At 39.3% G+C, this 24,426-nt stretch overlaps 1 protein-coding gene across 1 annotated transcript in view; it reads left to right on the forward strand.

Annotated features, from left to right (window-relative positions):
• pik3r3b (phosphoinositide-3-kinase, regulatory subunit 3b (gamma)) overlaps positions 1–24,426 on the forward strand; it is a 287,104-nt gene that overhangs the window by 114,772 nt on the left and 147,906 nt on the right. The window contains exons 6-7 of the mRNA XM_062998002.1: positions 6,469–6,670; positions 9,741–9,826. Of these exons, the coding sequence (XP_062854072.1) occupies positions 6,469–6,670; positions 9,741–9,826 (288 nt within the window). The remainder of the gene's footprint in view (positions 1–6,468; positions 6,671–9,740; positions 9,827–24,426) is intronic.

Here is a 24,426-nt window from a genome sequence, read left to right on the forward strand (position 1 = left end):
TGAGATGAAGTTATTTTGTGTTAGAACAGCAGGTTTATCTTTGTTATGTCTGGAGTTGAGATGAAGTGTAAGGTGTGTTTACGGTGGTGAGCAGGTCTTATTACATTCTGGGTGAGACAGATTTTATTGTTTATTTGTATTATTTATTTATTGTTAGTTATTATTATTTATTTTTTTTCAATCTGGTGAATTAACAGGATGGCACATAATAATAATAATAATAAATTAATAATAATAAAATAATAATAATAATAAATAATTGTAATAATAATATAATTATAATAATAATAATAATAATAATAATAATACTAAAATAATAGTAATAGTAGTAATAATAATTATATAATAATAATGATAATAATAAAATAATAATAATAATAAAATAATAGTAATAATAATAATAACAATAATAATCATAACAGTAATAATAATAATAATAATAATAATAAAATAATAATAAAATAATAGTAATGATAATAATAATAATAATAATAATATCAGTAATAAAATAATAATAATAATATTATTAATAATAAAATAATAATAATAGTAATAATTATAATAATAATAATAATAATAATAATAATAATAATAGTAATAATTATAATAGTAATAATAATAATAATAATAATAATAATAATAATAATGTGCACAATGAAACACACACAGAAACATCCAAAGACACACATTTAGACTGTCAGACACACAAATCACACACACTTGAAAAAATTGTCTGTATGTACACACACACACACACACACATTAGCCTCATCTGATTTGTGGTGAGATGTGAGTATGACCTAATTTAGCTGGCACACACACACACACACACACAGGCTGGATGATGTAAGCATTGTTCCCTCAGCCCTATCTCATGATGATGACTGTGCTGCCCTACATCTGAGCTTTCAGTCTGAAGCACATTCAGTACTACAGAACTACAGAGGTGCAGCACATTCAGTTTTATACATTTACAACATTGTACATAAACTGATTATAAAGTATTGTATCAGTGCATGACTGTTAAAATGTCACTGAAACAGGTACATTGCTTACTTGTCTGTTTTACCACTGCTTTATCCTGGTCAGGGTCACAGGGTCTGATTAATTGGTCGAGAGGCAGGAAAAACTCTGGACAGGTCACTAGTCCATCACAGGCCAGATCTATTTTAGCCTCATGGAATGAAGCCTCATCATATCAGTTGTTGTGAAAAGAACAAGTGGTGGGTTATCTCACTCCTAAAGAAAGTTTGGGCAGCAGAAGAACCAATTATGATGGCCTGACTTTACTTCTTTGGACTGTTGGGTGAAACCGGAGCACCCAAAGGAAACCCACATGGACACAGGGAGAACATGCAAACTCCACAAACTGCACACTTTATTGTATTGTTTTCCTTTTGCCATATAGTTCCAAATTTGAGGTTAACCGAAACTATTGTGAACTATTAGAACAGATAGACAGACAGAGAGACATACAGATAGATAGATAGATAGATAGATAGATAGATAGATAGATAGATAGATAGATAGATAGATAGATAGATAGATAGATAGATAGATAGGTAGATGGATAGACAGACACAAAGACAGACAGACAGACAGACAGAGAGACATACAGATAGATAGATAGATAGATAGATAGATAGATAGATAGATAGATAGATAGATAGATAGATAGATAGATAGACGACAGACAGATAGATATAGACAGTTTATAGATAGGTAGATAGAAAGACAGACGTACACAACGAACGGACAGACAGACACAGACAGACAGACAGACAGATAGATAGATAGATAGATAGATAGATAGATAGATAGATAGATAGATAGATAGATAGATAGACAACAGACAGATAGATAAATAGACAGTTGATAGATATGTAGATAGCAAGACAGACATACACAACGGATGGACGGACGGACGGACGGACGGACGGACGGACGGACGGACAGACAGACAGACAGACAGACAGACAGATAGATAGATAGATAGATAGACAGACAGATCTTGTCTATCAGACAGACAGATATATACATATATATAGACAGGCAGACAGAGAGATGGATTGAGATGCCAAACAAGCTCATGGTCAGGCGTCCACATACTTTTGGCTCTGTAGTTTATCTTTCAGGGTGCGTAAGCATAAAACACTGCTACCCATCTGTCCCAGCAGAGGCGTCTGTGCTCCCTTCCAGGAATGTTGCAGACTTTCCCTCCCCCACTTATCTCATGCTGGGTCCAGATGGACTCAGCCGAGTTCCCAGCCTCCGCCCGACGCCCGTGGCCGTGGCCTTTATCGAACGGTGGCATTGATCACGGACAGTCGGATCGGGGGTCAGGAACAGGAGGGCCGGACCTTGTTCAAACTGCACGTGAAATTAAAATGCATTTGTGTGTTTTTAGAGCGAGGCTGATGACCGAAGCGTGTGTGGGTGTGAAAGTGCAGAGTCCAGGGGTCTAAGGCCAAGGTCAAAGCGCTGACCCAAATTTGGGCCTACGGGCTGTCAGGCATCCATCATTTAACCAACCCCCCCTCCCCCTCACTTTTACTGCCCATTACCTTTGACCTCGGAACACTTATCTTACATAAGCACCGTGGCTGAGGTGCCTTAACCAGCCACGCCTTAATGATGGTCATAATTCACAGCAGAAATAAAATTGGCTGGAGGTTAAGGGTGTCCGCAGCGTGCATGAGCAGCTTTTAGAGGATTGTCCTTACGTGAAAGGAAAAGTGTCGTGATGGCTGAGATTTACACGGCCGCACAAAGCGACGCGTTCTGCTCCGAATATACGACTGAAGATGCGTCATTCTATAAGCAAAGTGCCTGACGCGTCTTCAACGAGCGAGCCGACGTAAATTACACCGTAAATGACAAGCAGAAATACGTCCATTTAGAGTGTATCGATGCGTCATTTATTCTAAATACAGATTTATGTTTATTAAAAAGTGCTGGAGGTATTTTATAATTTCTATACACCAGGTAGGACTGGACGATATGATGATAGATCATCTGACACTGAAAATCATCCCGCGATGGAGATTCGGCTCTGACACTCATACCACCGTATAGATGATCATTAAACAGTGACCGAACGGATTTATAGCGCCTGGACGTGAGAGAGATGAGGAGGAACGGCAATAAAAAGTTAAATTATATACATTTATTCATTCATTGTCTGTTTTATCACCGCTTTATCCTGGTGAGGCACCTCGAAAGGCAGGAAACACCTCAGACATGTCGCAAGCACACACTTCGGGTAATTTCTAGTATCTTTCTGTGTGGAGTTTGCATGTTCTCCCCGTCTCTGTGTGGGTTTTCTCCGGGAGCTTCGGTTTCCTCCTACAGTCCAAAGACTTGCAAAATTGTCCATGACTGTGTTTGATATTAAACTTGTGAACTGATGAATCTTGTGTAATGAGTAACTACGTGTCCTGTCATGAATGTAACCGAAGTGTAACACATGACGTTAAAATCCTAATAAACAAACAAACAAAAACTCATTGATCTACACTTAATTAACACTTAATCACCCATAATGGTGGAGCATGTATTAAAACATATTTAATTAAGTATTAAAAGCTCAAAACCTAAATAGGATATAATTCTTGCAAAAGTATTCAGACTCTATAATCATTATTTTTCCGCAAATCTTCTTGGAAACATCTTTAAAAATATGAGCAAATAACAGATTATTTTTGTAATTATTATTATTATTATTATTATTATTATTATTATTAATTTTAGTAGGAGTAGTAGAATTTTATTAACCAATTAATTAGTTAGTCTATTTATTTATTTATTTATTTATTTATTTTATTTTTATTAATGTATTTATTATTATTATTATTAGTAGTAGTAGTAGTAGTAGTATTTTATTAATTAATTAATCTATTTATTTATTTATTTATTTATTTATTCATTTATTTATTATAATTTTATTTATTTATTAATTTTTTTTTTTTTACAAAATGTCACAGCGTTTTTCGGAAATGGGGGTTTGTATAAGCGTAACGATGAGGTCTAAAAGTAAAAAAATAAAACAATTCCAGTTAAAACTAATAATATGTAAAAACACACAGATTACATTTCTTTGTATTTGACGTAACAAAAAGAATAATAAATATGATAAATAAAAAATAAAATAGTGACGTTTTATTTGTTATATTATATATTTTTTTTTTTTTTAATTAGGAGCATTTTTACTAGTGGTCTTTTTACTTTTTGTCCCTCCACTAATGTAAATAATATGGTGTGACTTAATGCTATTGTATTACCTAATGCTATTAGCATTAATTGATCAATAAATTATCAGTTAACGATGATGTACGAGCAGATTGCGCTGAGCCACGTCTCTGATCAACTGTTTTGCATGCAGAAGTCATTATGCTGAATCACTGCGCTCATTCTATAACCCAGCTCTCCCTCCTCCAGTTCTCGTGGTGTCTTTTCTGAACACACAGTTGCATCTGGGTCCCTGAAGCACAGATGTGGACCTGCTCTATGTGGGAAAAACCCAATTTGAACGGTTCTAATCAATAAATTTGGCTTTTCAAATCAGAGCCTTATTCCCTGGTGCTTTAACAGACAATAGGCTAGCAGGTTAGCTCCCGCTGGGCTAACACTAAAGTCCCAGCTCAGAGGTTTTATTATGCAGCTCCATCATCGCTGGTGCCATCGCAGATGAGACTCCAGCGCAGGCTGTCAGTACCGGCAGACAGAGGAAAATGGACCATGCATCTGCTGAATGCTTTGTGTTTAATAATTTAGCGTCGGGTAGGTAATCACGGGCTGGAGGAACATCCTTCATTTGCCTCGGCGCATGTAAGTGCTAATGGCTGCATATTTCTCAAGTTTGTGGGTGTGGAGGAAAATGATAGTGCTTACTGGGCAGATTTTCCTGTTGCGCTAGTGCGTATTACTGCTCTCTTTTAGTTTAATGAGAGATTGTCCCTTCAACACCCTGCTACATGCTCTACATTATATGGGCTTTTTTTAAACACATGCTAACAGTACGAACATGGAGACGTGGAGGCTTCAAAACATCTCCTCATTTTGTCAAAGTCTTTGGTTTTTAAACCGAGGTAAAGTGAAAACATCATAACAAATAATATAACCCTAGTGCTTAATATATACATTCAGCCAAAAGTATGTATTAATAGTACTAAAAGTACTATTAGCTAGTTTGACATCCTATTCCCAAACCATGGGCATTAATGTGAAGTTTGGAAGTATCTATCTGTCTGTCTGTCTGTCTGTCTGTCTGTCTGTCTGTCTGACTGTCTGTCTGTCTGTCTATCTATCTATCTATCTATCTATCTATCTATATCTGTCTGTCTGTCTGTCTGTCTGTCTGTCTGTCTATCTATCTGTCTGTCTGTCTGTCTATCTATCTATATCTGTCTGTCTGTCTGTATATCTGTCTATCTATATACATATATGTCTGTTTGTCTGTATGTATATCTATCTATCTGTATACATATCTGTCTGTCTATCTATCTGTCTGTCTGTCTATCTATCTGTCTGTCTATCTGTCTGTCTGTCTGTCTGTCTATCTATCTATATCTGTCTGTCTGTATATCTGTCTATCTATATACATATCTGTCTGTCTATGTATCTGTCTGTCTGTCTATCTTTGTCTATCTGTCTGTCTGTTTGTCTGTATGTATATCTATCTATCTGTATACATATCTATCTATCTATCTATCTATCTATCTATCTATCTATCTATCTATATCTGTCTGTCTGTCTGTATATCTGTCTATCTATATACATATCTGTCTGTCTATGTATCTGTCTGTCTATCTATCTATATCTTTCTGTCTGTCTGTTTGTCTGTATGTATATCTATCTATCTGTATACATATCTGTCTGTCTATCTATCTGTCTGTCTGTCTATCTATATATCTATCTATCTGTGAATCTATCCACCTGTCTGTCTGTCGGCCTGTCTGTCTGTCTGTCTATCTGTAAACCTATCTATTTATCTGTCTGTCTGTCTGTCTGTCTGTATGTCTTTCTATCTATATATCTATCTATCTGTAAATCTATCTGTCTGTCTGTCTATCTATTTATATCTATCTGTCTGTCTGTCTTTATGTATATCTGTCTATCTATATACCTATCTGTCTGTCTATCTATCTGTCTGTCTGTTTATATATCTATCTATCTGTGAATCTATCTACCTTTCTGTCTGTCGGACTGGCTGTCTGTCTGTATGTCTTTCTATCTATATATCTATCTATCTGTAAATCTGTCTGTCTGTCTTTCTGTCTATCTATCTATCTATCTATCTATCTATCTATCTATCTATCTATCTATCTATCTATCTATCTATCTATCTATCTATCTATATGTCTGTCTGTCTATACATTAAGAGAATGTTTTATCTATCTTTACATGTATAAAACATTGCTTATTTTAAGTAAACAATGACTGATATTTAAATGTTTTTTTTCCTTAAAGAAACAGTGAGTTTGGAGGAGTGTGGTGAACAGCTGAAGCAAATCCTGGACTCACCCAGCATGCCACAGTGCAACCACCAGCTCCTGGTCCATTTAACCCGCCATCTCAGCAAAGTATCTCAGCATGAAGAAACTTCTCAGGCGAGCGCCAGACTCCTGGCTCAGACCTTCAACCAGTCTGTCTTCAACCACAAACATCTCAGGTAGGAAGCAAGTACAGAATGGGTTGGGGCCTGACTCTGGGTTCCTGGTGTCGTGCTGATGGGAGCTGAAACTAATAAAACAGTGTTGTTGCTTATAGAGAGCTTATAGTCCGGATTTAGCTCCATCTGATTTCCACCTTTTTGGAAGCTTTAAGGGGAAAAAGATTTTCATGTGATGCATCAGTGGCTACGGGTTTAACCAAAAGTTGTTATGACGCTGTGAAAAATGCATCGGAAGGTGATTGTGTTGAATTCTTAATATATAGGGTTAAAAAATAAATATTGTATATGAACTGATCAGCCATAACATTAAAACCACCTCCTTGTTTCTACACTCACTGTCCATTTAATCAGCTCCACTTACCATATAGAAGCACTTTGTAGTTCTACAATTACTGACTGTAGTCCATCTGTTTCTCTACATACCTTTTTAACCTGCTTTCACCCTGTTCTTCAATGGTCAGGACCCCCACAGGACCACCACAGAGCAGGTATTATCTAGGTGCAGGATCATTCTCAGCACTGACACTCCTACCTAGTTCCACCTTTTATATGTAAAGTCAAAGACGATCGCTCATCTATTGCTGCTGTTTGAGTCGGTCATCTTCTAGACCTTCAGCAGTTGTCACAGGACGCTGCCCACAGGGTCGGTGGACTATTCTCAGTCCAGCAGTGTCTGATCCACTCATACCAGCACAACACACACTAACACATCACCACCATGTCAGTGTCACTGCAGTGTTGAGAATGATCCACCACCTAAATAATACCTGCTCTGTGGTGGTCCTGTGGGGGTCCTGACCATTAAAGAACAGGGTGAAAGGGGGCTAACAAAGCATGCAGAGAAACAGATGGACTACAGTTAGTAATTGTAGAACTACAAAGTGCTTCTATATGGTAAGTGGAGCTGATAAAATGGACAGTGAGTATATACAGTATATATATATATTTTCACTAATTTCTCACGGGTGTTTTGACTAAATTAAAGAATCACTGCAACCCTTGTAAAGTCATGTGACCATCGTGATTGTGGACGAAAGTTTCACATGTGATATTCCAGGGCTCACCACATTTCATCACAACTGTCGTATAAGCAGCCGGACTGTTCGAAGGACTTTATGCACATAACAGAGAGCTTTGTGGGAGTCATCAGGAACACAACGTGTGTATTGTGCTTCAGCTCCTAACTGACCTTACTCTTATTGGATTGTGGTCTAGTTTCTCGTCTCACTTGTAACAGAGACAGACGGGACTTTCCTCTCTCTCGTGGTGTCCCGTCCACCTCTCCCTCGCCGCCGTGACATGAGCCGAAAGAAGGCCTGTATTATTCCTCAAACAGCGCTTCTGTTTTGTCATCACAATCAGCTGATGACTGAGGTCACCGAGGGTAATCAGGTTTCAGAGTTATTAGGAAATCTAATTGAAATAAGCGATGCCCTGCTCCAGCACGCCTGCGTCCAGCACCCACCGTAAATACGAGGCGCCGCTTCTCCGCCAGCCTCTGGATCCTGTACGTGCCCGAGAGTGTTTCGTGACAAGACTGAGCGTGAGGAGCTTAACCTATGACTGAGTGTGTGATCGTGCGTACTGTGTGTGTGTGTACACACACTGCAGCTAAAAGTGCCATATTGATTCAAAAATTATGAGCCCTAGTTGAATTTTGATCCTTTTCTTGCTCACACAGAGCTCAGACATACACTGATCAGCCATAACATTAAAACCACCTCCTTGTTTCTACACTCACTGTCCATTTTATCAGCTCCACCTCTACAATTCTACAATTACTGACTGTAGTCCATCTGTTTCTCTACATACTTTTTAGCCTGCTTTCACCCTGTTCTTCAATAGTCAGGACCCCCACAGGACCACCACATAGCAGGTATTATTTAGGTGGTGGATCATTCTCAGCACTGTAGTGACACTGACATGGTGGTGGTGTGTTAGTGTGTGTTGTGCTGGAATGAGTGGATCAGACACAGCAGCGCTGCTGGAGTTTTTAAATGCCGTGTCCACTCACCGTCCACTCTATTAGACACTCCTACCTAGTTGGTCCACCTTGTAGATGTGAAGTCAGAGACGATCGCTCATCTATTGCTGCTGTTTGAGTTGATCATCTTCTAGACCTTCATCAGTGGTCACAGGACGCTGCCCACGGGGTGCTGTTGGCTGGATGTTTTTGGCTGGTGGACTATTCTCAGTCCAGCAGTGACAGTGAGGTGTTTAAAAACTCCAGCAGCGCTGCTGTGTCTGATCCACTCATACCAGCACAACACACACTAACACACCACCACCATGTCAGTGTCACTGCAGTGCTGAGAATGATCCACCACCTAAATAATACCTGCTCTGTAGTGGTCCTGTGGGGGTCCTGACCATTGAAGAACAGCATAAGGGGGCTTACAAAGCATGCAGAGAAACAGATGGACTACAGTCAGTAATTGTAGAACTACAAAGTGCTTCTATATGGTAAGTGGAGCTGATAAAATGGACAGTGAGTGTAGAAACAAGGAGGTGGTTTTAATGTTATGGCTGATCAGTGTATAACATCAATGTTTTTTATTATTATTTTTATGCCAGTATACACCCGATACTGGAATGGTTTTGTCCATAAACCAGTGGTAAAGTCTCATACTATAAAACATTTGCTGCTTTGCTGAAGCAACACTGGCAACATAACAGAATCAGTATCACATTCATGTAAACTGGGGAGGCCTAAAACGCATTGTGTTTACCCATTAGATTCAGTTACGTGGCCAAAAGTGTGTGGACAACCTTTCTAATTATTGAGTTCAGGTGTCATTGAGGTTAGATGCCTGAACAGAGCCCTGATCTCAACCCTCCTGATTACTTTTTGCATGATTTGGAACTTCAACAGTGAGCCAGGGCTTTGACAGGAATGGTCTGTTGGCGGAGTGGGCTCAAGTTCCCACAGACAGACTGCAAGATGTTGTGGAAAGCATTCTCAGATCGAAGAAGGTGTTAATGATCTCGGTTTAACAATCAAGTGTCCACATTCTTGTGGCCATACACAGAAACGGTTTCTTGACCGTTCTTTTCCTTCTGTTTCTAGTGCCGACGTGAACCCGGATTATCAGGTGAAGATTTTGGAGGCTCTCATCACGGTGGGGGGTCTGAGTGAGATTCAAGCTGCACCAGGTAGGCATGGTTTTGTCTCCATCAGGCTGGTAAACGATTCTCGGGCATGAGGAGGGTTTGGTTTGAGCTGCCGGCGTCCTGCTTTTTAATTGAACACTGTTTTTGCAGATGTTCATGACTGTGTACATTCTGAGCTGAGGTCAGTTACTTGATCTTATATTTGATCCTCATTTCTGAGTTGTTAGAGGTAAATGTGATGGTATTTCAGTCTCCACTGGAAGTGAAGTCATTCCTAAATAGAATTAGCGCAGGGGTAGTGTGAGTGTTTTGGATGGCGGTGGTGTTTGAGTGGGCAGTATATATTTGCTTATAGGTGGCAAAGAAAGAGAGCGGACGATCCTCCTAACTGGTACTGACTGGACTTTAGAAGTCTGGCCAGGCAAAAGTCTGCTGTAATGAATCTTGATTTCATTTGAGCGTTTTGGCCGCTTGCACTCTTGGACTCCCTTCAGGGTCTGTTTTGTGGTTTGTTGAAAGGAGTTTAATCATTTTATTATGTTTTATTATATTTTGTTTTATATTGCGTACAAAGAGTCAGAGTGCTTTGGTCAGAAAAAAAAATGTGCTTGAATGTTACAGCACTCCCATCACGCTGGGTACGAACCCAGGTCTTACCTGGTGTGGCTTTTTTTAAAGGCACACGTTTATATGTCTAAGGAAGTAAAGGCCAGATGATCACCTGATGTCTGGTTGAGGTGCTGGCACAAGTGGTGGAGAAATAATTAAGTGTAGTGTGTTCCATCAATGTTACCATTCTATAAGATTTCTATCACTGGTCATGTAAAATAAAACCCTATAAAAAGAAAGAAAGAAATGAAAGAATAAAAGAAAGAAAATAAAAGAAGGAAAATAAACGAAAGTAAGAAAAAAGAAAGAAAGAAAAATGACAGAAAATAAAGAAAGAAAATAAAGAAAGAAAGAAAATAAATAAATAACAAATAAAGTACAAAAGAAAAGAAAGAAAGAAAAATAAAAGAAAGAAAGAAAAGAAAATAAGAAAGAAAGAAAATAAAATAAAGAAAGAAAAAAAAGAAAATAAGAAAGAAATAAAATAAAGAAAGAAAGAAAGAAAAAAGACAATAAAAGAAAGAAAGGAAGAAAGAAAGAAAGGAAGAAAGAAATAAAGAAAGAAAGAAAGAAAATGAAAGAAAGAAAGAAAGAAAAAAGAAATTAAAAGAAAGAAAGAAAGAAAATAAATAAAAAAAAGAAAGAAAATCAAAATAAGAAAGAAAGAAAATAAAAGAGAGAAAGAAAGAAAGAAAAAAGAAAATAAAAGAAAGAAAGAAAGAAAATAAATAAAAAAGAAAGAAATAATTAAAATTAAAGAAAGAAAGAAAAAAGAAAGAAAGAAAGAAAGAAAGAAAATAAAAGTAAGAAAGAAAAGAAAGAAAAAAAGAAAGAATATAAAAGAAAAAAATGAGAAGAATGAAAGAAAAGAAAGAGTAAACTAGGAAGGAAGGATGGAAGGAAGGAAATAAAAGAAAAGAAAGAGAGACCGTCAGAAAGAAAGAATAGAAACAAAGAATATAAAAGTAAAGAAAGATAGAAAAGAAAGAAAAAGAAAGAAAGAAAGAAAGAAAGAAAGAAAGAAAGAAAGAAAGAAAGAAAGAAAGAGAAAAAATGAAAAGAAAGAAAGAATAAAAACAAAGAATATAAAAGAAAGAAATTAAAATAAAGTAAAGAAATAAGGAAATAAAAAAGAATAGAAGAAAAGAAAGGAAAGGAAGAAAAAGAAAGAAAGACAAATTAGAATAGAAAGGAAGAAAGGAACAAATAGAAAAGAAAGAAATAAGAAAAGAAAAGAAAAGAAAGGAAAGGAAAGAAAGAAAAAAGGAATGGAAGGACAGAAGGAGGGAAGGAAGGAAAAAAGAATAGAAACATAGAATTTAAAAGAAAGAAAGAAAGAAAGAAAGAAAGAAAGAAAGAAAGATGGGAAGGAAGAAAGGGATGTAAAATATGCTAATGATGAGATTTTAGCCATTTAACCATGGAATTTACCATGTTTTTATTTGTAAGCTGTATTTGTTCTCATGTCTCCCTCAAACAATCTTACATTTATGATATAGAGCAGAAGCCTTTATCCAGAGTGTCTTATAGTTGTGATGAACACAGTCAAAGCAATTGAGGGTTAAGGGCCTTGCTCAAGGGCCCAACAGTAGAAACTTGGCAGATGTGAGGCTTGAACCAGCAACCTTCCAGTTATCAATTACCAGCCCAGTATTTTAACCGCTGAGTGACCAAATCAAATCCACACGCTGAAATACTTTGTGACTTGTGAGCGGTACTTAAATAAAAGTGATATTTAATATTTATTATAGTATATTTAAATGAAAATGCTTATACAATATTGTTTATGTGTAATATAAACAGAGACGATGATTTAAAGAAAATGCGATCAGGTATTTTTGTGCTGTTGTGCATTTTTGACGGCGTAGGTGCCAATACATCATAATATCATACAGATCTGACAACAAAAGATACAAAATGCTGACGAACGTGGGATTTTATTCCCACCAGCATTCCATAGGTTTCTAACATGCTATATACACTCACGGATTAGTTAGGCTTGTGGTCATTTTTCTTTATATGTCATTCGTGTGTGTGTGTGTGTGTGTGTTTATTTACATAAATATATTTGAAAGCGAGGGATCCTTCAGTTTAACAGCTAGTAAGATTAGTTCCTGACGTCGATCAAACATAATGACAGATGCGCTCGAACACGGCGGCCCGCCGCTACGCACGCACAGAGCAGAAATTGGGCAGATTTATGGGGTGCGGTACGACCCTCTGTTGCTGCTCGGGGTTCAGCGTCAGGACCGGGGTGACGGTGTGTGTGGAGCAGGAGGTTGTTCGTCTCCAGGTGTTTGGCATCTGGGTAGAGATTAACCTCTTGAACAGTGCGCACTCATGACCCAGCGCTGATGGGTTTGATTAGCCGTGTTGTGTTTGTGTGCTCAGCGTGTGAGTGGTGAGCACGGGGTCAGGGTCATGTGTGCACAGCGCCTCGCACCTCCGAGCCAGCACCGACAACGATGGTGTATTTTCAACTTTAAACTTCAAATCTGTCTCCATCATACTGTCAGCGTTTAGGTCAGGGGTGCCCATACTTTTATGGCCTGAGATCTGCTATTTCAGTCGACAGGTCATCGTGATCTACTGTTTGAAAAGGTCGGCCTCGGCCTCTCACGTGTAAAAACACGCTGGAACCAGAGCTGGGATCTCGAATACATCGTGTCAAATCTCAGCTCTGCCTACCGGCTAAGGCTGAGCGGCCACATGAACGACGATTGGCCTGTTGTTCAGATATGGGCGGGACTAAGCCGGATCGGCTCTCTCTCTCATAACTAATGCAATTACGACAACTGCTGGCTGATTGATGGCGCCTGCACAGAGATGAGAAAAGAGTGCTCTGATCAGGGTGTGTCCTCTCCGTCAAAGTGCAGGTGATAAAATGCATACGGCATTCTGCCCACGTGTCGGAGGGGGGCGTGGGTTAGCTTTGTTCTCCTCAATCAGAGCAGGGATCGGCATTGGTGGAGAGGAAGCATGACGCAGTCGGGCAATTGGATGTGATAAAAGGGAGAAAAAGGGGACTCATCATTTTTCAAAAAAGATTTGAAGCTTTTTAAAATGCGCTTTAGTTCCTATATTGATATTCAGCTTTACAGGGCGATTCAGCTTTACAGATTCTCAAGCAGCTTCCAAGTGCTCATCAGTAAGGGTGGAGCGATATTTAGACTTCATTATTTTCATCTTGAAAAAGGCTGATTCACACAAGAAAGTTGATCCAAAAATGCTGATTAATATGTGGCACATTTTCTGTGGGCAGCGTCCTGTGACCACTGATTGTGTAAAAGATGACCGACTCAAACAGCAGCAATAGATGAGCGATCGTCTCTGACTTTACATCTACAAGGTGGACCAACTAGGTAGGAGTGTCTAATAGAGTGGACAGTGAGTGGACACGGTATTTAAAAACTCTATCAGTGCTGCTGTGTCTGATCCACTCATACCAGCACAGTGCTCCTGTGGGGGTCCCGACCATTGAAGAACAGGGTGAAAGCAGGTTAAAAAAGTATGTAAAGAAACAGATGGACTACAGTCAGTAATTGTAGAACTACAGTGCTTCTATATGGTAAGTGGAGCTGATAAAATGGACAGTGAGTGTAGAAACAAGGCGGTGGTTTTAATGTTATGCCTCATATATACAGTATATATACACACACACACACACACACACACATAAGGGATCTTCAAGAAGTTTCCGCACTTTATAAATAAGTAAGTAATTGGTCGTGTCCGAGAGACGCTTATAGTCCGGATCAGGCTCATCTGATTTCCACCTTTTTGGACGCTCAAAGAAGCTTTAAGGGGAAGAAGATTTTCATGTGATGATGACGTGAAAGCAGTGCTGCATCAGTGGCCCCTTTTGTACCTGCCAATTATAGATGCATTGAAACTTTTGACTTGCACCTTATATCTAAAACACTAGATAAAGAAACTTGTGGCATTGTTATAAATCACATCATTAGTCATGTGATTATTATTATTATTATTATTATTGTGATTTTCCTTTTGCCATGTACAGTTGCTCACCACTGCACTCACATCAAGTCATTCATGTCACTGAAACCCCACACGACAGAGGCGGTTATTACATAAGCCGAATTTATCTGCTGACAGATTTTGGGAAGGTGCACCAGAGCTCCCGGACGGGCACTTACACCCTGTGCTTACTCAGCATGAGCGCTCGTATAATGGCCAGTGCATCAGTAACAGATTCCCCGATCAGCGCTGGTGTAGAGCCGGCAGTATTTCTCAGCATTGTTGAAATATTCAGCCTATGCATTTACACTCCCAAATGACTAGTTACAAGTCCAGCCATGAGCCAATAAAAATGACAGAGAAACTCAGTCAAAGAATAAAATAATGATGAATAAAATAATACTAAAACTAAATGGTATATTAATACACTACTGAAAAATCTGAGCTAAAGTTGTGATGTAGGCACTATTTTTAAAGATTTTGTGTTATTGATGTGTAATAAGACCCATACAAACTTGCAGAAAATGCGTAATGTCATTTATTTATTTATTTATTTATTTATTTATTTATTTATTTATTTATTTATTTATTTATTTATTCATTCATTCATTCATTCATTCATTTTTTAATTAATTTATTTATTTATAATAATTATTGTTTTCATACATTTTTGTTTTTTATTAAATTTTTTATTAATTTATTAATTTATTATATATTTATAATTTATTCATTTATTTTATTTAATGTATTTAGTATTATTATTATTATTATTATTATTTATTTATTTAATTTATTTTTCATTTATTTTTTTAATCAATCATTTTATCCTGGTTAGGGTCACAGCAGGTCTGCGCACAGACACTGGGCGCAAGGCGGGGATAGCCTGGACATGGCGCCAATCCATTGCATCCATCCATCAAATAAAAATAAAAAACACAACCCTCCCCACAGACATGTTACATTGCTACATTTTTTTAAGACGTCCGGCCAATGAGTTGCACCACTGAGATTCGAACCTGAATCTTGATGGTGCTATTCAGGCTAGCATAAACGACCTACCATTGTGTAATGAAGTGAGCAGTGAGTGCGGTGTTGAACTACAGCCAATGAAGACGCAAGATACAGAGTAAGGGGAAACCCAGGGGAGGAGTTGTAGCCTAAATGTGTGGGGCAGGCAGGGGCATAATACAAGCTTTACAGTATTTGTGACTTATCGTCCACGCCAAACCAAAATACCAGCATTGCATTGCAGATATATTTATTAACCTCCAGCTCTCTCTGCAGAACAGACTCGTTGCGTAGCCCAATCTCCTCCTTCAGCCAGATTCATTTATTTTTTCTAATTGATTTAACGCTGCATATCAGCTCACAAACAACTTTGATCACTCGCTTTTTGTTGACGTGCATTTTTGGACATGATATCATGTCTCTTTTATATCAGATATGTATCTGTCTGTCTGTCTGTCTGTCTGTCTGTCTATCTGTCTTTCTGTCTATCTCTGTCTATCTATCAGTTTATCTGTCTATGTATCTGTCTGTCTATCTGTCTTTCTATCTCTGTATGTCTATCTGTTTGTCTGTCTGTCTGTATGTCTATCTGTTTATCTGTCTGTCTGTATGTCTATCTGTCTGTATGTCTATCTATGTATCTGTTTGTCTATCTGTCTTTCTGTCTATGTCTGTCTGTATGTCTATCTGTTTATCTGTCTGTCTATCTGTCTTTCTGTCTATCTCTGTCTATCTATCTGTTTATCTGTCTATGTATCTGTTTGTCTATCTGTCTTTCTGTCTATGTCTGTCTGTATGTCTATCTGTTTATCTGTCTGTCTGTATGTCTATCTGTCTGTCTGTCTGTCTGTCTGTCTGTCTGTCTATCTGTTTATCTGTCTGTCTGTGTGTCTATCTGTTTATCTGTCTGTCTGTCTGTATGTCTATCTGTTTGTCTGTCTGTCTGTATGTCTATCTGTCTGTCTGTATGTCCATCTGTCTGTCTGTATGTATATCTGTTTGTCCGTCTGTATGTCTGTTTTTCTTTTTATCTATCCGTCTATCTATTTATTGAACCCCTTGTCACTTCTTGTGTGTGTTTGCATGACAAAACGTAGTTTGGGAGACCAGACAGACCCGTCTGAGATTCCTCCTGGTGATAGATGGTGTAGTGTGTGACCCCATATTGCCGATCAGTCGTGTAACGACTTAAAAGACACCCGATTACAAGAGATCCAGTCGTGTAGTGTGAACTGTACAGAGATCTGAACACTGTGAAAGTCGTGTAGTGTGAATCAAAGCCTATTGACAAACAAAAAACACCTTGGTAATAATTGGTCAAAATTTGTCTGCCACCTCTTAGCAAAAACCTGTGACTCTTTTAGTGCTTCAGACTGGTCACAGATGATTGGTAGGCTGGTAAAATGCTCTGTGCTGATTGGTTGAATTTTGCCCCAGTTCTCTTTGCTTTTTTTTCCTGCATTCAGACCCCAGACCTCCCCTTTGTCCCTCTATACATATATCTAATGGTCAGGTTCCCAGAAATGGAAAAACTCAATCGAACTAAAAACCACTGACCCTTGCTTAAATGCAGAGGCCAAAAGTCATCTGACCCTTTGTAAAGAGCGCTAATATACTGCGCTGCTAATGCGCCTGTGCTCGGAGGAGGCGACGCACCTGAGAAATGTTCTTTCGACGTGCTTTGAACTCCGGGACTCGACACTCATGAGTCACTTTCAGCCGGACGCAGGCAGTCAATCTGTCAGCTATTAGGCAAACAAAATAGTCCCTTACCACCCAGTGTACGCACACACGCGAATACATGAGGAAATAAAACAGCCCATCCATTCACATTACCGCTCCTCATTTATTTTCCAAATTATTTTCTTATTTTCCTGCCACGCAGGCACGCAACGCCGTGCCCTCCAATGCTTGGCTGCCTTCTCGCCTCTGAGCCCAGACTCGGCCTCTAATGGCTCGCAACTTGGTACGGTTTGTTGGTAAAATATTGTGTTTAAAGAGCGATCTTTGGGGGTCGTTTTAGACTCGCCTTTTTCGGATGACTGCGCTTGTCAAAGGATGATGGATTCATTAAGTGTGTGTGTGTGTGTGTGTGTGTGTGTGTGAATGAGTGAATGAGTGAGGTTGAGAGAGAGACCATTTATTTAGTGCACACACGCAGTACAGGACTGAGACGCCTGGCGTAGCACCTCAGCTGGGTAAGATTAGGAACAGATGTAGTAAATAAGCTGGTTTAATTAGGATTAAATCACAACCTTAACACCAGCCTGCAATTAAAGTATCATTAAAGCATCGGGTCAGTTTGTTTATTGATTTTATGTATCTGTTTACTCTGTTTTTTGCATACGTGTTCAAACACCTGACCGTGAGCTTGTTGTGCATCCAGTTTTACAACCATAGCCCCCCTTCGCAGCATGAACACCCCCAACTCCTCTGGAAAGACTTTTTACAAGATTTTAGAGTGTGTCTCTGGGAATTTGTGCCTTTTGTAATGAAACAAGTGTTTGTGAGGTCAGGCACTAATGCTAAACAACAGTAAGGCCTGACTCATGATTGGTGTGAATGCACAGAGCCCAAACCTCAACCCCACAATCTCTGAATGAATGAACTCTCAAAGTTGTTAAAAACAGTACAGAATACAATATATGCAAAACAGAAGTGACAGTCAGTGCACTATTGCAACTTGGATGGTCATCGTGAAACCCAACCACTATTATTTACTTTCTAGTCAAAAAATTAAGCTAAATTATGTTTTGCTAGGACCGGTGTTATTTTCTTTTAATTCAAGTTATTTGATATTGTTTTTTTTCTATGAGATTTGCGTAAATCCTATTTCTTTTGTTGAGTTAATTTTAGTTCCCATTCCCCGCAAAATAGCACCTAGTACCTATATTCCAAACGTCTCCATATTTCAGATACAGACACCAGCTGCCATTGGTGATTTTATAGATAGACAAATAGATAAATAGATAGACAGACAGACAGACAGACAGACAGACAGATATACAGATATACAGTGTATCACAAAAGTGAGTACACCCCTCACATTTCTGCAAATATTTCATTATATCTTTTCATTTGACAACACTATAGACATGAAACTTGGATATAACTTAGAGTAGTCAGTGTACAACTTGTATAGCAGTGTAGATTTACTGTCTTCTGAAAATAACTCAACACACATCCATTAATGTCTAAATGGCTGGCAACATAAGTGAGTACACCCCACAGTGAACATGTCCAAATTGTGCCCAAAGTGTCAATATTTTGTGTGACCACCATTATTATCCAGCACTGCCTTAACCCTCCTGGGCATGGAATTCACCAGAGCTGCACAGGTTGCTACTGGAATCCTCTTCCACTCCTCCATGATGACATCACGGAGCTGGTGGATGTTAGACACCTTGAACTCCTCCACCTTCCACTTGAGGATGCGCCACAGGTGCTCAATTGGGTTTAGTCCATCACCTTTACCTTCAGCTTCCTCAGCAAGGCAGTTGTCATCTTGGAGGTTGTGTTTGGGGTCGTTATCCTGTTGGAAAACTGCCATGAGGCCCAGTTTTCGAAGGGAGGGGATCATGCTCTGTTTCAGAATGTCACAGTACATGTTGGAATTCATGTTTCCCTCAATGAACTGCAGCTCCCCAGTGCCAGCAACACTCATGCAGCCCAAGACCATGATGCTACCACCACCATGCTTAACTGTAGGCAAGATACAGTTGTCTTGGTACTTCTCACCAGGGCGCCGCCACACATGCTGGACACCATCTGAGCCAAACAAGTTTATCTTGGTCTCGTCAGACCACAGGGCATTCCAGTAATCCATGTTCCTGGACTGCTTGTCTTCAGCAAACTGTTTGCGGGCTTTCTTGTGCGTCAGCTTCCTTCTGGGATGGCGACCATGCAGACCGAGTTGATGCAGTGTGCGGCGTATGGTCTGAGCACTGACAGGCTGACCTCCCACGTCTTCAACCTCTGCAGCAATGCTGGCAGCACTCATGTGTCTATTTTTTAAAGCCAACCTCTGGATATGACGCCGAACACGTGGACTCAACTTCTTTGGTCGACCCTGGCGAAGCCTGTTCCGAGTGGAACCTGTCCTGGAAAACCGCTGTATGACCTTGGCCACCATGCTGTAGCTCAGTTTCAGGGTGTTAGCAATCTTCTTATAGCCCAGGCCATCTTTGTGGAGAGCAACAATTCTATTTCTCACATCCTCAGAGAGTTCTTTGCCATGAGGTGCCATGTTGAATATCCAGTGTCCAGTATGAGAGAATTGTACCCAAAACACCAAATTTAACAGCCCTGCTCCCCATTTACACCTGGGACCTTGACACATGACACCAGGGAGGGACAATGACACATTTGGGCACAATTTGGACATGTTCACTGTGGGGTGTACTCACTTATGTTGCCAGCTATTTAGACATTAATGGCTGTGTGTTGAGTTATTTTCAGAAGACAGTAAATCTACACTGCTATACAAGCTGTACACTGACTACTCTAAGTTATATTTAAGTTTCATGTCTATAGTGTTGTCCCATGAAAAGATATAATGAAATATTTGCAGAAATGTGAGGGGTGTACTCACTTTTGTGATACACTGTATATATATATATATATATATATATACAGACAGATAGACAGACAGACAACAGACAGACAGACAAATAGATGGATAGACAGACAGACATATATACCGACAGACAGATTGACAGACAGACAGACAGACAGACAGACAGACAGACAGACAGACAGACAGATAGATAGATAGATAGACAGACAGACATACTGTATATACCGACAGACAGATAGACAGACAGACAGACAGACAGACAGACAGATAGATAAATAGATAAACATACAGACAGATAGATAGACAGACAGATAGATAGACAGACATACAGACAGATAGATAGACAGACAGACAAATAGATAGATATACAGACAGACAGACAGACATACAGATAGACAGACAGACAAACAGCTGGATAGATAGATGGACTGATGGACAGACAGACAGACTGATAGATAGACAGACAGACAGACATACTGTATATCATTTTAGCTTTATACAAGTTCATATTGAAATGAAACGATGTTCCTCCAGGACCAGGGAGCAACACACAACACAAGTGCAAACAACACAAAATAAACAGTACAGTAAATAGAACTACAGTAAATACAAGGGATATCTGTAAGCTAAAAAGTGAAGGGAGTGGAACCAAAAAAAAAGTGAACATTGTGTAACATTGGAACAAGCACAACTTTTTAAGGTTTAAGGTTAAGCGTGTGTATTTGGGATTCCCCACAGCTGTTTTTTCCATTTTCAGTTTTAGTTTAGATAGTAAAGTAGATATTAATACTGATACTGAAATTATATATATATACAGTATATATATATATACTCTCTCTCTCTCTCTCTCTCTCACACACACACACACACACACACACACACACTGTGTCTGGTCCAGTGCAGTGTGTACACAGATTATGCCCAGTCATTTTACCACAGGCTGCCTGCATTGTTCCAGAGCCCTGAATTTAACCCACTTTCACACAGACGTTAAACGCGTCTCTCCCCGTATGCGTGTCCCCAGGGGGCCGGGGCGTGACCCCCTGGAATTTCCCACTAGCCTGACCCACTGTCCCTGCTGACCCAGTGAAAATGACCACTGCTGTCCACTCAGCTGCTTGCAATCACATGCTTCAGTCTAGCATGTAATAATCCCCGCGCTAACTGTGCTGACTGGAGTCTTTGTTTTACAGCTCTGGGGTTTTGCTTTGCTTTTCTTTGGACTGCATTTAAATCTAAGGTTGTTAAAGCAGAGAAGTGAGAGGGAAGTTCATTCTGTTTATAAATTACATTTTGTCTGCAATACATTAATTAATAATGCAAGAAATGCAAGAAAATAGGAGGGAAGTTGGGAAAAGTGTTTATAGTTGCAAAGAATTTTGAGCTGAGACCCTTCATGACTTTATCTGCATTAGCCTGGTAGCTCCAGTGCATTGATTACAATTGGCCCTGATTTACTAAATACTTACAAAAAATGGCTTGTTTTATGAAATACTTTGAAGCCCTGACAAATCTAGCACTTTTGGTGGGTAAGATTAGGAACAGATGTTGAAAATAAGATGGTATAATTAGGATTAAATCACAACCTTAACACCAACCTGCAATAAAGTATCATTATAGCATCGTCATTTTTTTTTTTTTTATGTATCTGTTCTACTCTGCTTTTCTACAAAACACTTTTTTGCATACATTATATGACCAAAGTGTGCAAACACCTGAGCATAAGCTTGTTGGACATCCGATTTTAAAACCATAGCCCTTCTTTGCAGCATAAACAGTCCCAACTCTTCTGGAAAGGCTTTTTATAAGATTTTAGAATCAAATAGAAAAGAATAGAAACTTTGTCATTGTACATAGTACAAAGAAAAAACTGTGTGGTACCTCTCAAGATAAATGAATCATATAAAAGAAAACAACAGCAACAAGAAAAACATCACATGACAACAACAACACACAAACAGACATAAAACATGCAGTCCATAATAGCACCCAAGATCTGAGGTGCAAAGTAACAAAAATGAGGTGCAAAAATGTGTGAGTGCTTAAGGGTTTGGGTTTTAGGGTTTCTATACTGTGTCTTGAGGAATTTGTGGCTATTTAGTGAAACAAGTGTTTGTGAGGTCAGGCACTAATGCTGCACAGTAGTGGTGGGCGGATCGATCCAAATATCGATATTATCGATACCAACGTTGATATTGGTATCGAATCGATACTAGTGTGATGGGATAGATACATAAGTTTTACTTTTTCTCCACTACATTCAGCACATTTCTCTTGTTTCGTCAGAAAGTAAAGATCATGTCTGTACAGACTCGCTCCTCTCACATCTTACATGCTCACCTCGCTCCTCCCCTCCGACTTTACTGTGGTACCGTCACGCTGTTATAATCCTAACAGGCATCAGTACATTGGTAGGCATTGGAAGGTTGTACATTTTTGAATACTTTGCTTTGCAGATACAGAAATAGGGGCGATTTTATGGAAATAATAGTGTAAACTATACGTACGTAAAGTACGGACGCACCTTACGCACATGAATCAGAGCACGCGTAGTGAGGTTCTTATTCCGTGTTTTGGTGAATGAGAGCTCTTTTCTTTTGACTTTGTGCGTATAAATGTAAACAGAATAGCATTGATTTTTATTTTAAATGAACAAGGACACATGTATTCAGTCACTATTAAAAATGTACAAATTTATTCACCCAGCAAACACAACTATGTGGATGAGTTAGCTGCTTTGTGGTGATACGCCATGATGGTAACGTTGTGAGAAAGTAAAGCACCAGAAACAAGACATCGGACCACTTTAATCAACTGAATTTATTTACAACCCGACTGAGAGCAGCTTCTTACAAAAAATTTATAATTACATTAATACACTTAAAGGTCATGAAAATGTATTCAGATTTAGCAACTTGATGATGCATCTACCTTAATTATTAAAAGGTATCGGTATCGGCGATACTGGCCCTGCATTTATTTGGTATCGGATCGATACCAAATTTTGCAGTATCGCACACCACTACTGCACAGTAAGGCCTGGCTCATGATTGGTGTGAATAAACTCCAGTGGCCGGCACAGCTCGAGGTTCTGAGAAATTGTGACAATCAGCTTTTCCGAGAGTCTAAAATGCTTATCATTAAAAAAAAAAAAAAAAAAAAAAAAAATAAGCTTATCTGCACTATTATCTTCATTATTACTGCTCATAAGTTCTCTCCACTTTTACCGCCTCATATCAAACAGTTCGTCTCATTGGTGGAGCTTTGAAAAGGTCAGCGGCAAACTGGGTCAAAGTTCAATCAGGTAAACTTTGAGCGCCGCAGCAAAAGTGCAGCACCGCCACACTCCATAGGACACAATGGCGGACGTGGTTTAGCCACTTCTAATATGAATGCTCCCTAAGAATTTTGATTATGGGTTAACTGTCAGATGGTGATCCAAAACTTGGATGGTGATCCAAGATGGCGGCGCGTTAACACGCAGCGGCCGCTCTGGGGTCGAAAAACGGTGTTTTTTTGTTGTTTTCAGGAAAAGTTTGTAAGTTTGTTTAGGACAGTTTTGTTTATAAACGTATGGAAACCACTTTTGACTCAGTTTACAACCGCCAGACACTGCTACAATTGAGAAAACAGTCAGAAACCAACCTGCAAGATGATCTGCAGCGAACTCTGCATGAACTCTGCCTACTTCGCGAACCAGGCCTGCAGTCCTCGGTGTTACCTGAAGCAGGTGACCGGGGGAGGGGGCGCCGCAAGCGGTGCTCGAGGAAGCAGAAGCGTGGAAAGCGAGCCGGTGTCCGTGCTAGGCTAAAAGCTAACCCAAGCCGGCCGGCTCTACCATCGTTATTCCTCGCAAATGCATGCTCTCTGGAGAATAAACTGGACTGTGTCAGACTTCAGCGAACTACCCAATGTGAGTACAGGGACTGTTGTGTTTTAATTTTCACTGAAACATGGCTTAGCGACAACATTCCAGACAGTGCCATTCAGCTAGACGGGCTGGCATCGTATCGCGCCGATAGAAATGCAGCTCAGTCCGGTAAAACACGAGGAGGAGGCGTTATTGTTAGATGCAGACCTTTTTATTTACCACGGGAATTCACCAGCGTGCTTATTGTCGCGGTGTATCTTCCGCCCAGCGCAAACGCGAAGGATACATTGAGCGAACTTTACAGAGCCATCAGCGAACTGCAGAACATTCATCCAGACGGGCTGTTTATTATCGCTGGGGATTTTAATCATGCAAATCTCAAGTCTGTTCTCCCTAAATTCCATCAGCATGTGGACTTTGCTACGAGAGGAGCGAACACGCTGGATAATGTTTACACGAACATTGCCGGTGCGTACCGGGCGGAGCACCGCCCCCACCTCGGATACTCAGACCACATCTCTGTAATGCTAATTCCAGCATACAGAGCACTCGTCAGGCGCTCCAGACCTGTACAGAAACAGGTGAAAACCTGGCCAGAAG

The sequence above is a fragment of the Trichomycterus rosablanca genome, chromosome 6 (assembly GCF_030014385.1).
Source record: "Trichomycterus rosablanca isolate fTriRos1 chromosome 6, fTriRos1.hap1, whole genome shotgun sequence".
NCBI classification, from domain to species: domain Eukaryota; kingdom Metazoa; phylum Chordata; class Actinopteri; order Siluriformes; family Trichomycteridae; genus Trichomycterus; species Trichomycterus rosablanca.